Consider the following 14,295-nt stretch of genomic DNA (forward strand, 5'->3'; position numbering starts at 1 on the left):
AGCCATTAAATTGCCATGAGAAAAAAATCCCATTCATTGATGCAACTTTTTTTTGTCGTTGATGAAAAACATGAATAAGTAGGAAAATGTCACCATTAAGCATTTTTATGGATTTAAAAAAAAAAAAAAATGATGACCCCACCCCTCCCAAAATGGAACATCTGCTGTGAATAGTTCTCTTAAGGACATGCTCAAGCAGGTTGAGGTCAGGACTTTGATTGGATCATTCCGGAACATGTATTTTCCCTTCTGTTGTTGTTCGCTTCTGGGTTTTTGACCAATTCTCGTCCGGTTGCAAACTATCTCCTCCTCTTTGAGCTCCAACAGTTAGACAAGCAGCCTCAAGTTCATCTGCGAGATATCTTCATAAACTTCAAAATTCATTTCTCCATTGATGACCTGAAATCTGTCCAGGCCCTTGGGTTGCAAAGCACCCCCATTTTGCATACCATGATGCTCCCAACGCGACGTGTCACGGTCAGGATAAGGTTTTGATGTTGGTGTGCGCGTTTTCCTCCACACGTGGCGTTGTTCGTTCTTCCTAAACAATTCACATTTGGTTTCCTCTGTCCACAGAATATTTTGCAAGTTGAGCAGTGGAACATCCAAGTGCTGCTTAGCAAATAAAATAAAAAAAAAAAAATGGACAGAAAAAACTTTCTCGTTGGTGTCTTTCGATGCTTTTACTGATTTGCATATGATAGATTTGATGATAGACACGTTGCCATGTCCCAGTGTGTAAGTCTTAAGCCAACCCTCTCACGGGTTCTGTCTTTTTCTCTTCTTTTTACCACATTGAGCATTCTGCGGTGTGCTCTTGCAGTGATCCGCCGCTCCTTTGGAAGAGAATCAACAGTGCTGAACTTTCTTAAGTTTAAGATCATTTGTATACAATTGTCCAGCAGGCCTTCTGTATGAAGTCCGGACTTCAACCCAATTTAGATTCTTTGGAACGACCTCAAGAGAACTATTCGCAGCAGACATGCCCGAAATCTTTCTGAACAGCGAGAGTTTGGTAAAGATGAATGCTTTCAAAATTTCTGCACGGACAGGAAACGTTTGCTTGAGGCTGTTACTCCCTAAATGAGAATTAAAGGCTCCTTTACTATTTCCTCCCTGGGAATGTTTTTTCCATCCATCCATTTTCTTTGCTGCTTATCCTCACAAGGGTCACGGGGAGTGCTGGAGCCTATCCCAGCTGTCAACGGGCAGGAGGCGGAGTACACCCTGAACTGGTTGCCAGCCAATCGCAGGGCACCTGGAGACAAACAGCCGCACTCACAATCACACCTCGGGGGAATTTCGAGTGTCCAATAAATGTTGCATGTTTTTGGGATGTGCGAGGAAACCGCAGTCACGGGGAGAACATGCAAACTCCACACAGGCGGGTCCGGGATTGAACCGAGGACCTCAGGACTGTGATGATAACGCTTTACCAGCTGGTCCACTTTGCTGCCGGAATGTTTTTTGTCTACAAAAATTTGAAAACACTTTTTTTTGGTTATTAATTCAAGCAGACTACGTATTCTTTTTCTTCCTTTCACTGTACCTCATTGTGTGATACTTCCATCTTCAAAGGGACACTTTCAAAAAGTTACCGCTGGCTCGCTAGCCAGAGAGATTGACAGACAGACGGGCAGATAAAGAGATACAGGTCTAAAAATATAGATAGGTGTGCAGATAGATACAAAGATAGATTTGGTTCACACACAGACACACAAAGAATAGGACACTTATGCACATGATCATTTGCACAGACTTGTACCAAAAAAAAGCATGCACACGAAGCACACTTTTAAATAAAATAAAGACAAACAAAAGTCGGAGTCATTTCCATACGGTCATAGAATTCACCATCATGCTTTCTACATAACCACACGCACTCACGTTCGATACCGTCGGCAGATTTAGTAGCAAAATTTAGAAATGAAATAAAATGAATGAAAAATAGATCACATAACCCATAATACGGACATATATCAAACATGACCAAAATGATAACAAAACACGTGAACTACATACAAAGTGACACAGTACAGATTTTGGACGCGCGGTCCCCAAATTGGAACCCCCGCCCATCAGTGCAATGAAATGAAATTATTTAAAAAAAAAAAAAAAAAAAAAAAAGAAGAAGTTTTTGGGGCGAGCAAGGCGACGACAAAAGACTGCGCTTCACTGACCGGCTCTCCTGGCACTGGACCTCCTGGCGGCCAAGCAGCACACCGCGAAGAGGACAAAGTGCAGCAACAAAGTGCACGTCCGAGTCCGTGCGCAGCTGCGGCTCGCCATCGCTCTCCCGCAGGGCGCTCAGATGCTCATCGTACGCGCCCAAAAACCGAGCCCGAAAGGCGCCGCCGACACGTCCTGGCCGAGACGACTCATAAAGTTACGCGATGAAGCGGGAGGAGGAGGAGAGCTGAGGAGATTAGGCTCCGAAAGATCACATCGGGTTGGGTTGGGCACGTCACTGCGGGGGCGTGCACGCACGAACGCAGACCTTCACCTCCGTGCGTAATGCGCGCTCTCGCCGCGAGACGGGTGGGCATGCCGCGCGTTCGCGCGTGCGCGTCTAACGTGTTTCTTGACTTATTCGTTGACGCGATTGATGGGTGGGGTCCCCGCGTGTGCGTCCCGGGGAGCAGACGACAGGCCGGGGGGTGCACACGCGGCAGCGTGCGGGAGCCATTTAGGGGCTATAAGAGGATCACCGGCGTCTAATCCGCGCACCTTCCGCAGGCCGCGCACGCAGATGGAGGCAGGCCGCACGCGTCTTGACCCACAAGGTGGGTGGGGTGGGGTGGGGGGGGACACTACTACAAACACAAATTCCTCCCCCCCCCCCAAAAAAAAAAAAAAAAAAAAATTACTAAAATGAGTCATTACGAGGATTCATAAAATGCGCACTTTGGATTTGATAATATATCGTTCTCCCCCCCCCCACAACAAAGTGTATAATTGCATGACTTTTAATTAACCAAAAATGAACACAAAAAATAAATAACTATTCGGTCCTCAGAACTGTGAGGCCATCGCCTTAACACGTTGTACCATGTAATATTCATGTATTTTAATTGCGTATGGTTTTCTTTCATCTAATAGCATTATAGGAGTTTTTTTTTTAATTGAATACATATAGAGCTATTTTTGAGATGATCATGGAATCATGTACTAATTTTGAAAATGTTAATTTTTGAGGCGGGGTGAGTTGTAGAAGCGGTAAACAGTGCCCACTAGTGGTAGTGGTATTTGTAATCACTTGAATCTACCCTAAAATGTTCATTATAATTTGTTCATACATGAATTTGGAAAATATTTGAGATTTTTTATTTCCCATTTATTTCTAATAGAGAGTAATAGCATGGAAATATCACTCAAATGCAACGATATCTTTCTTTCTCTCTTTTTTAGCCCGCGTGAGGAAAGTAAATAATTGCCACCAGGATTTGAATTTGAAATGTAGTGATCGCATTTTCAATGGTTGCTACAATTCGTTTTCTGAAATTCGCCGTCTCTGCCACCAGGCAGGGTTACTGTTACGTTATTACGAGTATGTGATGTCACATGATTAAGAAAGCGTAACCTGGATTGGCTGGCTGCTCGGTTCTGACCTGAAGTAACCCTTGGGCGGTGAATTTCAGACAGCGACTTGTAGCCAGTTGAATTGTTAACATTGAAAAGTTACGCTGAAATACAACTATTGTGATGTGATCACTTTATATTTCAAATTCAAATCGACAGGGCACATATTTACTTCTATACAAAACTAGCTTCACTTGGTATGAATTGATGATGTGAGGTCACGCTGTTGCTAACGAGATTTCTGATGATTCCAAGAGAGGTTTTGGCTGCACTGGAGAATTTTACTTTGATCAGTTTCCATTGAGCCTTTTCACAAAGCAAGATAATAATTCTCAAAAAAATTAAGTGTGTGAAACAAACCCGATTCATCACGCTACAGTTAGCATCAGCCGCAGGCTTCTATAAATCGCTTGCATTGCATCCCGCTGGACTTTAGGGGAAAATGGCTTCTCCGAAATGATCTTGAAAATGGGGGGGGGGGGGTATAAAACCGATAGTCTTGTACATTCTCGTCTTAATATCATGTCTATACTATACGTCGAGACCTTGGGCAACAGCTGCATGCACTTAGACTTGATTTAAGAAAAATAAACATTTAGCTTTTAATCAGCCCACCAGGTAGGAAACGCCCCCCCCCCTCCTCCTTTCCCCCAATAGAAAATGTTAATTCATATTCTCCGGGCTGTCCTAAAACACTTCAAGATAAAGTTTTGAAGCATAAAAATAAGCAGACCTCTGGCGAATAAAGTTCAAATTAAGTCAAAACTACAACTTGGCAACAGAGAAGGAAGCGAGGTGTGCTTGCGGAGCAATCCTGTCACCTAGCGGTGTTTTCTGGCTATTGCAATAATTAATATCCCGTGAAGTGGATGGTAGATGTGAGCATCTGATTCACGTGTGTGGCAAGTGTACGGACACACGTATGCAGTACAGTTACACACGTGGACACGAACGTTTCTTTCAGCATTTATGTGAACTAATACCTGTAAATCTTTAAATAACAAATAAAGTTGTTTGAAGCATCGAAGTAAAAATAAACAAAATGACATCATGCGGTTGCGCAGCCTCTTACAGCTCTGGATGCGGCCTTTTAACCAATTATATTGAAATTCATGTCAATTGGGAATCCCCACACACCTGACACCAACTAAGCCTGTAAAAAAAAAAAAAAAAGTTCATCTGTTCTAGTAGGCTTTCCCTGACATTTTTGTTACTTTCTAGCAGAATGAAGGCTTGATGTCAAAATTGACTTTGGTTTATGTATTGCGCTTGCGCCAAACATAAAGCTCGGAATTATTGCTAAAAAGTGCAACCTTTGTGGCGTCTGACCGTAACAAATTTGAGAAATAAAAAAATGTATATCCATCCATCGAGCCATTTTCTTTGCTGCTTATCCTCATGAGGGTCGCGTGGAGTGCTGAACTGCACCCTGAACTGGTCGCCAGCCAATCAGAGGGCACATCGAGACAAACAGCCACACTCACAATCACACCTAGGGGCAATTTAGAGTGTCAAATGTTTTTGGGATGTGGAAGGAAACCCAAGCAGCCACAAGGTGAACATGCAAACTCCACACTGGTGGGTCCGGGATTGAACCCGGGACCTCAGAACTGTGAGGCCAACGCTTTACCAGCTGATCCACCGTGCTACCTCAATTAATGTATTTATGACCCCAAAAAATTTTACTGAATCAAATCCAAAGGTAAAATGCTCCCAATATGCAGTGGTGGGGGTGGAGGGTAGTGAATGTGGGGGGGGCAGTATCGAGTCACCGTCTAAATATATTTATGTTGAGCGGCATACTGCATTTCTGATGAGGATGTGTCAATGTTTTTTTTTTTTTTTAAGCAGCACGAAGCAGCAGCAGCAGCAGCACGTGTTGTGTCCCACTGATTGGAACCAGATTTTCACTGACCTGTTGAGTCTCCACCCACCGGGAACCGGGAGACCCACGTCACCAACACGGCCCGTCCCTCCTCCCGTTCTCCCCCCTTCAGTGTGGACTTGAGCTCAGCGGGAAGGGACGCTTGACAGACTTCTGCAAAACAAGGATTTTTTAAAAATTATTATTATTTGAGGATTTTGTTTCCTTCCCCCCCCCCGGGAATCACCTCTCTGCCGGATGAGAGCAGCCGGTTCCGAGGCGCGCCATGTCCCTCTGGCGGACCCGAGCGGACCATGACGCTATGGCATAGCCTGACCACTTGTTTGATCGTGCTGGGAGCCGCGCGGGCCCGCCCGGGGCCCCCTGGGGTGCTCGTCTCGGGAGAGGAGAGGCCCCTGGAGACCCCTCCGATCCGGATCCGCCTGTCAGTCACCTCGCGGGGCTTCAGCGGGAGCCGGGAGGATGCGGACCACCCGGGAAACGCATGTAAGGATGGGCTTGGGAGGCCGTACATTACTGGGGGAATTCTGAGAGAGAGTCTAGTAGTCATACTAATTGCAAAAAAAAATAAAATAAAAGTGACGATGCTGAGAGAAAGCCATTCAAAAAAAAAAAAAAATACAAAATATATCAATACAATAAAATGTGGGAACGCTCAGAGACAATCATAGCAATGTTACAATGGTAAAATCAAAGAACCGCGAATGCTGAGTGAAAGCCATTCATACTTTCAGCCGGAATGCTGACAGACAAGTGTCGACAAAATTTAAAATGTCACTATTGTAAAATTGGTCATGCTGTGTAATGAGTATTCATACTCTTAGATGCCTGTAAGTGTTGGTGACTAAATGCTGAATGCTCACACTCACAACACGATGGTTTGGAAAAAAAAAAAAAATGCTGAGAATGAGCATTCACACCGTTGCGCATCCAAAGTACTTCAATTTGAATGCTGAGAAACAAGAATTCACATTATTGCTTCCATGTATTAAAAATAGCAGGAATGCCAAAACAACAATGTAGATTCGGCTAACTATGGCCAGAAAAATAGTGGAATGCTGAGACAAGCATTCACGCAAATGTTTTGAAGTTGACAAATGTGGGGAATGCTGCAAATCAAGCATTCACACAAATTTTACAATTGTGGAGAACACTGAGAGGAAAGCAATTGCATTTTAGTGTGTTCAAAGCATTTCGCTATGAATGCTGAGAGACAAGCGTTCCCATTCACAGTGATTAAAAAACGTGGAAATGGAAAAGACAATCACAGCTACCTACATATAAAAAAAAATATTTCAGCGGGAATGCTGAAGCACAAGCATTCATACACACGCACATGCAAAAACACTTATGATGGTAATGCTGAGAATCAAGCATTGACATTTGCAGGATTCCAGTGGGAATGCTGAGACACACTCCTTACTAATGTTTAAAAAAAAAAAAAAAATGAATGCTGGGTGACAAAGATTCCCACGAGTGTCACTATGGAAGTGAAAATTCCTGGGAATGCTGAGACAGCCATTCATCGATAAATGTAGTTCAGTTTCCCACAGGCGACATCAGTCATGCTGTTCTTGCTCCATTGAAGACAGGATTCACCAAAGACCGCCGTCATCTGTTTTTGCCTTTAGACTTCGCGGAGGAACACATCCCGGCCGACTTCCGCCGGGCGGCGGACTTGATCAAGGCGACCGTCGGCAGAATCCGAGGTTCGCCCACCGAGTCCGGGCGCAACCGCGGCATCAGGTCTCAGCCCAGGCGCGAGAGGACGACCGGGTCGAGCCAGAGGAGGGGGCGCCCGGTCGCGAGGGGACGGAAGGCGGGCGGCGGGCGGGCCCCGGGCTGCGCGCTCCTGCAGGTCCGGCTCAACGTGACCGACCTGGGTTTGGGCTACCTCTCGGGCGAGGAGATGATCTTCAGGTACTGCGCGGGACCCTGCAGGAAGTCGGAGACCAACTACGACAAGATCCTCCGACACCTGGCCCGACGCGGGAGGCTGCCCGCCAAGGACGCGCCGCCGCAGCCGTGTTGCCGCCCGGTGGCGTTCGACGACAACCTCTCCTTCCTGGACGACAACCTGGTCTACCACACGCTCCGGAAACACTCGGCCAGGAAGTGCGCTTGCGTGTGAGCGACTGAAAGCCGTTGACTTTGACACGTTTATGTCGCTGTCTGATGAAAAGCAAGTATAGTATCTCCAAATTTCACGACTAGTTTCTCGTGAATTCAAAAAAAAAACTGAAGAATTCTCGAAGGGTGGAACCCATCCACAGTACCGTATGTCCAAAATCGTCATTGGGGTTTAAGCCAAGGGAAAATACGATTTTAAGATTGATGGGGGGAAAAAAAAAAAATTTCATCTAGAATTTTTATTCAATTGATGAAAAGCATGTACCTCCATTTTCTTTGGATACAGCAAGACTAAAATTTCTCCTTTTGACAATTTATTGAAAAAAAAATGGATCTGCAAATTTAAATTAAGGCCAGACAAAAAGAGAAAAATTACAATAAAAAAAAAAAAAAAAATGCATGGAGAGCATTCAATTAGATTTTTTTTCTATTCTAGGAACAAAATAACTACTCTGTTCCTGATAGATGAAACATTGTTGCTCAAAACTTCATGTGTATTTAAAAAAAAAAAAAAAAAAAAAGTTTTTAATGGAACCCAACATCAGTATGTCCATTTTTTTTAACTGAGGAAAACAAATACATCTGTACTCTTTTTTGGTTTTGTAAAAATACATTTCCATATATTGTGTTTTTATCTGGTACAACATTCATTTTATGCACCACGTTTCAAATGTAAATGAATATTTTGTTTGATTTCCAAATTCTTTGATTTTTTTTTTTTAGTTTGTGTGATGAAAATCGTGTATTTCCAAATTTCTTCCTGGATTTGAGCGTTTTTTTACGTTCCTCCTAATTCTTGCCTAGAAATTTGTCAGAAAGATGAAATTTGGAGATACACATTTTTGAAATGGCTGGACGGCAAGCATACAGTAAATATTTATGAAATCGTGGCTGTATTAACTTATTTATATTTATTTTTTATTTGGATAAAATGAAAACCAGCTATTTATTCCTGTGGCATCTTTCTTTTGCGCCAAAAGGTAAGAATCCAGATGAAAAAGCTTTCAGTTGTTTGCAATAAGAGACAGGCAAATATCGTCTGAAATACAACAAAATAACACAAAACATCTCCGATTTGTTTTTCTTTTGGGACGAAAAGCAAAGCGATCCCTCTGTTCTTGATTCAACGCCTCGCAACTAAAAGCTACGGGGAAAAGTAAATCCCGCTCTCGAGTGGCATTTATTAGCGTTCGTCTTTGGAACAAACGTGTCTTGTTTCCCCCCATCGAGAATGACGAGTTTACCATAAACACTCCCACCTGTTGGGATCCCTTCCATAAATACTAAAAGCGGTTGCCAGCTTAAAAACCTACATCAATTTAGTTAAAAAAAAAAAAAAAAAAATCCACAAAGTGAGGTATCGACAATTTGTTTGTGAAACTGTTTGTTAAGTAAATAAATATATATATATATATATTATATATACACACACACACACACACAACATTTTTGGCCAGGGTTGAGTTCTAACCTACGGTTACAAACATGCAAAATTTGAACGTGATCGGAGTTAAATTGTGATCTGTCGTGCGCACAACAAAATGTCGGATTTGACAATGATGATTCCGTATGGAAGTAAATTAGTGCCACCAGAATTTGAATTGCCACAAAAAACAGGATTTGAATTTAAAATGTCAAGTGATCACATTTTCAATAGTTGTATTTTAGTGTAACGTTTCAATGTTAACAATTCAACTGGGAACATTCCGCTGTTTTTAAATTCACTGTTCGTCAAGTGATGTCACATACTAAGTAAGCGGAACCGCGATTGGCTGGGTGTTTGGTTCTGACCTGCAGTAACCCTGCCTGGTGGCACAGACTGAATTTTAGACAGCGAATTGTAACCGGTTCAATTGTTAACGTCAAAAAGTTACACTGAAATAAAACTAGTCACTATTTATAAAACTGATCCAATTCCAATCCTGTTTTCTGAGGCATTTCAAATTCAAATCCTGGTGGCACTAATTTACTTCCATAAATCCGGTTGATTTGAGACGAGGATTATTGGCAAAAGTAATGGGTTGGGCTTGATATTTGATGTTATCGGTGATTGGCTCAGCTCAGCCACCCGAGCTTTGAAATCTAATCAGGCATGAAAAAATATGTTGCATTTTATCAAAAATTGTGTTTGGCTGAGCGCCTCAAATTGAAATAAATAAATTATATGAGCAATAATCGTCTACTACTGTACTGGCATTTTTTTAAAGAAAAGTCTTAATTTGAGAAAATAATGTATTTTGCCAAGATAAAAATGGGAAATTTGCGGGTTTTTTTTTGAGGAAAATTATCATTTTAAAACAAACTGATTTTTCAAAGAAATTAAAACGTTTAAAAAGTCGTTTTTTTTTTTCAAAATAAAGATAGCTGTAATCTTAAGAGTGTGATGCTTTTATTTTTTTTTTTCTGTGGAAGTTGATGAGAGTTAATCCTGGCGGAAAACATTTTAAGAATAAAGCAAATCGCAGAGGCCGGAAAAAAACCAAGATCAAAATATTGAATAATGCGGATCTGACACTGCCCTTGACTTTACGTAGATGTGAAAGGGGAAAATAACATTAATATCCAAAATTTAAAAAAAAAAAAAAAAGAAAAGTCAGAGATTTTATTTAATCCTACCTCAATCACTGAGTCTGAAGACTGCAATGTAAGAAGGCGTATTATTGCTAGCCAGTGTGTAAAAGTAGGAGACAATTAGCAAGACGATCTCGTCATTAGCGCAATAATTCTTTTGTCCAGAGTGTCAAACAAGCTCCTAATGAACCATCGATCGCGTTTCTGTTAGCGGATCTTGTGACCAGCAGGTGCAAAATACACAAAAGTAAAATCAATAAAACAAAGTAAATAAAAGTATCGGTTTTGTTTATGTTGAATATGTTAGCCAAAAAGCTATCGATACAGAAAATGAGTTTTAGCACATAAATATACTTGAAACCTAAGTCAGCGTAGAGGACAAAAAAAAAGAGGAACTTCCTGTGGCGCGTTGACAGGTGTTGGAGTGAGTCACAGTTGCGGTTCGCAAATTGTAACCGAATCACCTGGGAGACGTTTAAATATTGAAGCGGAACCCAAGAATGGGTTGTGCCGGGTGTCAGTGTCGCACCTGCGCTTTTGGACATACTAACTGTCGTGCTAGTGTCCAGCGGACTTAATCACCCCGTTTAAAAAAAAATAAAAAACTCAAATAAAGTAAAAGGACTTGCCGCGCAAAGATGGCTGACAGACATGAATTGGAGCAGATCAACACTGACACCTAGTGGCATTTCATAGGTATTGCTGATTCCAGATATGCAATCCGTCCATTCATCCATTTTCTTTGCCGCTTATCTTCACGAGGGTCACGGGGAATGCTGGAGCCTATCCCTGCTGTCAACGGGCAGGAGGCGGGCTACACCCTGAACTGGTCGCCAGCCAATCGCAGGGCACATCGAGATAAAGAACCGCACTCACAATCAACCGACTGGGCAATTTCGAGTGTCCAATTAATGTTGCATGTTTTGGGATGTGGAAGGATACCGGAGTGCCTGGAAAAATCCCACACGGGCACGGGGAGAACATGCAAACTCCACACAGGTGGGGCCGGGATCGAACCCGGGTCTTCAGAACTGTGAGTCGAACTCTCAGAAGCTTTCCAAAACATTTTGCCACTTTCGGGCCCCTAATGAAGTGCACCACAGGTAAAACCTCGTGTCACCATCACGGCAAGATGGGACTGAGGAACTTTCAGAGCCCGATGAAGATTAAAAACGCGGTGCGCGATGCACGGCGAGCACGCGCGTCGGCGCATCGCTGCCACCGCCGCAGCTGTGCATTCCGCTCATGGTTTCCACATGTGGAAGCTGAGGTACCGCGTGGAACTGCTCTAATCTGTTCTGTAAACACTGCACTGATCCGTGAGTGCGTGCGTGCGTGAGTGAGCGCGCCCCAAGAGGCAAAGCAGACCTCCAACTCCCCATTTCTAAAGAAAAAAAAAAAAAAAAAACTTCAGAGGCGCTCATCCCCCACAATCCGAATTGTAATAAGCCAAGGTGATATTTGAATCCACGATGATGAAATTCTTCTGGAATAAGGTCAGGGTCAAAAGAATAAATCGCACCTCATTACGATTTGAACATCCCACAGAGCCTCATCGGAGCCGAAATATCCATAAATAGAGGGATATTAAGATCTACAGTAGTCCGACATAAGATTGACCGTTTGCAACATTTACACCTTTTGTCCCTTTAAGGCCACCATAGCGGCCCATGATTGAAGACATGAAATACGAAGTTCTGTTCTGGCCTCAGTGGAAATAAAATCCTGTGTATTCTCTTAAAATCATGCTCAAGAAAAAAAAAAAAAAAAAGATAACCCCCCAACAAATAAATGTAATTTTTGATGCCAAAAAAAAAAAAAAATTCCCAATATTTCCAATTTTGTGTGCAAGCAGAATCATTTAAAAATTACCCGTAAGTCACCTCTTAACTGCAACGCATAGGAGGGAGGGAGCACATAACTTTTACAACATGCTGTTCATAACATTTATGGATAGAATTTCTAGGCCCAGCCGAGGCGGATTGACAGACGTCTTAAAAGACATTTTTCTTCTTTGGCCAACAACTCAGCAGGAGAGCACATTTGTTTTAATGTTATAGTGTGAAACTGTTTCATTTTGCTCCTCCAGCCAAATGTCAGCTGGAGTACGAGAAGACTCCAAAAGAGCACATACCGCCCATCCGCGCGTTTGTACATCTATTGACGGTCTGCACGCTCTGGGGGCGACCAGTCCTGTGACGACCGGGTTGGGGCGACGCTTCCTCATCTTCATCTGTGAGAAAACAAACGGAGGAGGATGGCCTCAAGCGGTTTGAATGCAATAAGAAGAGGGACCAGCCATCCTAAACTAAACCGCTGATAGTGTACCGTATTTTCCACACTATAAGGTCCACCTAAAAGCCTTTCATTTTCTCAAAAGCTGACCGTGCGCTTTATAATCGGGTGCGCCTTATACATGGATCAATATTGAGCCTTTAGTTCAACTCCATCAGGTGGATGCATAACGTAACCGCAGCCTCTGTTCTATGCGCCTTATATATGGAAAAAAAATAAAATAATCCATCATTGAAGGTGCGCCTTATACATGGATTATTGAGCCTTTAGTGCAGCTCCATCTAATGGTTGGATAACGTAACTGCAGCCTCTGTTCTATGCGCCTTGTAGTGCAGTGCGCCTTATATATGAAAAAAGGTTTTAAAATAGGCCATTCATTGAAGGTGCGCCTTATAGTGCAGGAAATAAAAAAAAAATACACAGGAGGTTACACACTATAAAAAGCAAATATAAATTGTACAATTTCACACAATTATTGATGTTATTGTTGGTGACTTTGATGTCGATAAGGTCAAATGTTGTTGTGGATGTTGACATTACGGCGTTGATGTATTTTGGCTTCCTTATTTACGTAAAAGATCTCGACAAGGTCTTAGAACATCGACGCCAACGGAGCACATTCAAATTCCTTGAATTGGATTTCCTAAGACGGCGCAGGTGGACCTAATATTGCGGCCGACGTGCATGCACAGGAATCCTTTGAATCGATGAAAAAGACGGGAACTGTGGAGAATTCTGTTAAGATTCTAAAAATACCTCCACAGGTATTTACGAGCTGCCAGCCCTCCGTCAGACATCTGTTTCACCTCCTGTAGGGTGAAGACACCCTGAAATGGATCCCGCGACTAAGACGTTAACTGACTCGCGGAGCGACAACACGGAGTAAGCGGTTCATGCCGTGCACACTCGCGACCTCGCCGTGACCTTTGCTCGCAGACAACCACCTTCCGATGACCCCTGGTGGGCTGTTGTGACCCCTGGCTAGGCGGAGACGGCGCGAAAGGAAACATGATATACGCCAGGAAAGCTGGCCACATGTGTGGAACACACACACACTTCCATGCTAGTAGTAACAGTTGTATACTAAAAATTGTAGTGCTTTTGCAGTAGAAATTGTCTAGTAGAAGTCAGTTTTTATTGTAGTAGTTGTCTATAAAAGAAACCTTAGTGGGTAACCAATACTCATGAACCTGCAAAGTCACTAAATTACTTTAGGAACCAAAGAACGTGACCAGAAAGCCACCACGAGCCAGTCAAGAGTTTTATGCGAAATAAATTCACAAATACCAACTTTAGCCTGACAAATAGCTTATTGCATGCACACACACACCCATAACAATATCGAAGGGAACAAACGCAAGTGAAGAGCAATGTTTAGCTTGATGATTCAATTAGAGATCAATGATTCCGGGTTCCAATAATGCTTTTCACTGACTACGCTGTTTGAGGGACAGTGCCAATACTTAAAGGCAGGAAACTGCCTTTTTGCACCCCGTTCGCTTGGGCTGCTATCGAGCTCGTGCACGTGACGTCATCATTTTCAGGGCACCAAATTGCCGGGCAAAAAGAGCCGCTCGACAGTGTGGGGGACGTTGAACCGGAGCAGAATATTCACAATGCCAGAGTCTTGTTGTGTTGTTACAACAGAGGAGACAGATATTCAAAGAGGTCATTCTACGGAATAGCAGCTGAAAAGATTGACGGATTTCGGCAAATAAATGTGATGGATGGTGCCCAGCCAAATACACACGACTGTGTAGCGATCGCTTCATTTCAGGTCAGAATTATTCTTCTCAATCTCAAATTACCAAAAAGTATTTATAATGGCAAGTTGG

At 42.9% G+C, this 14,295-nt stretch overlaps 2 protein-coding genes across 3 annotated transcripts in view; one reads left to right on the forward strand and one right to left on the reverse strand.

Annotated features, from left to right (window-relative positions):
- The window catches only part of LOC133499932 (pikachurin), a 36,215-nt gene extending 30,437 nt beyond the window's left edge, over nucleotides 1-5,778 (reverse strand). Inside the window, exons 1-2 of one of the 2 annotated variants that reach the window (XM_061818375.1) lie at nucleotides 5,691-5,778; nucleotides 5,495-5,617 (exon numbers count right to left, since the gene is read on the reverse strand). Coding sequence is in view for 1 of the 2 variants with exons in the window: in XM_061818374.1 (XP_061674358.1) it covers nucleotides 2,181-2,289 (109 nt within the window). In the remaining variant the exon portion in view is untranslated. Of the gene's footprint in view, nucleotides 1-2,180; nucleotides 2,397-5,494; nucleotides 5,618-5,690 lie in introns of those variants that run through there. The other variant, XM_061818374.1, reaches the window with a different exon arrangement.
- On the forward strand, nucleotides 5,595-7,788 carry LOC133499933 (glial cell line-derived neurotrophic factor-like). Its single transcript, XM_061818377.1, has 2 exons — nucleotides 5,595-5,950; nucleotides 7,096-7,788. Exons 1-2 carry the CDS (start codon nucleotides 5,758-5,760, stop codon nucleotides 7,593-7,595), a joined length of 693 nt encoding a protein of 230 aa, XP_061674361.1. The 5' UTR covers nucleotides 5,595-5,757; the 3' UTR covers nucleotides 7,596-7,788.
- Nucleotides 7,789-14,295: the final 6,507 nt, after the last annotated feature.

The sequence above is a fragment of the Syngnathoides biaculeatus genome, chromosome 4 (assembly GCF_019802595.1).
Source record: "Syngnathoides biaculeatus isolate LvHL_M chromosome 4, ASM1980259v1, whole genome shotgun sequence".
NCBI lineage: Eukaryota > Metazoa > Chordata > Actinopteri > Syngnathiformes > Syngnathidae > Syngnathoides > Syngnathoides biaculeatus.

Coding starts and splice junctions, on each gene's coding strand:
- LOC133499933 (XM_061818377.1), top strand. CDS start 5,758: ATGACGCTATGGCATAGCCTGACCACTTGTTTGATCGTGCTGGGAGCC. Junction 5,951..7,095: donor GGACCACCCGGGAAACGCAT/GTAAGGATGGGC, acceptor TTTTGCCTTTAG/ACTTCGCGGAGGAACACATC.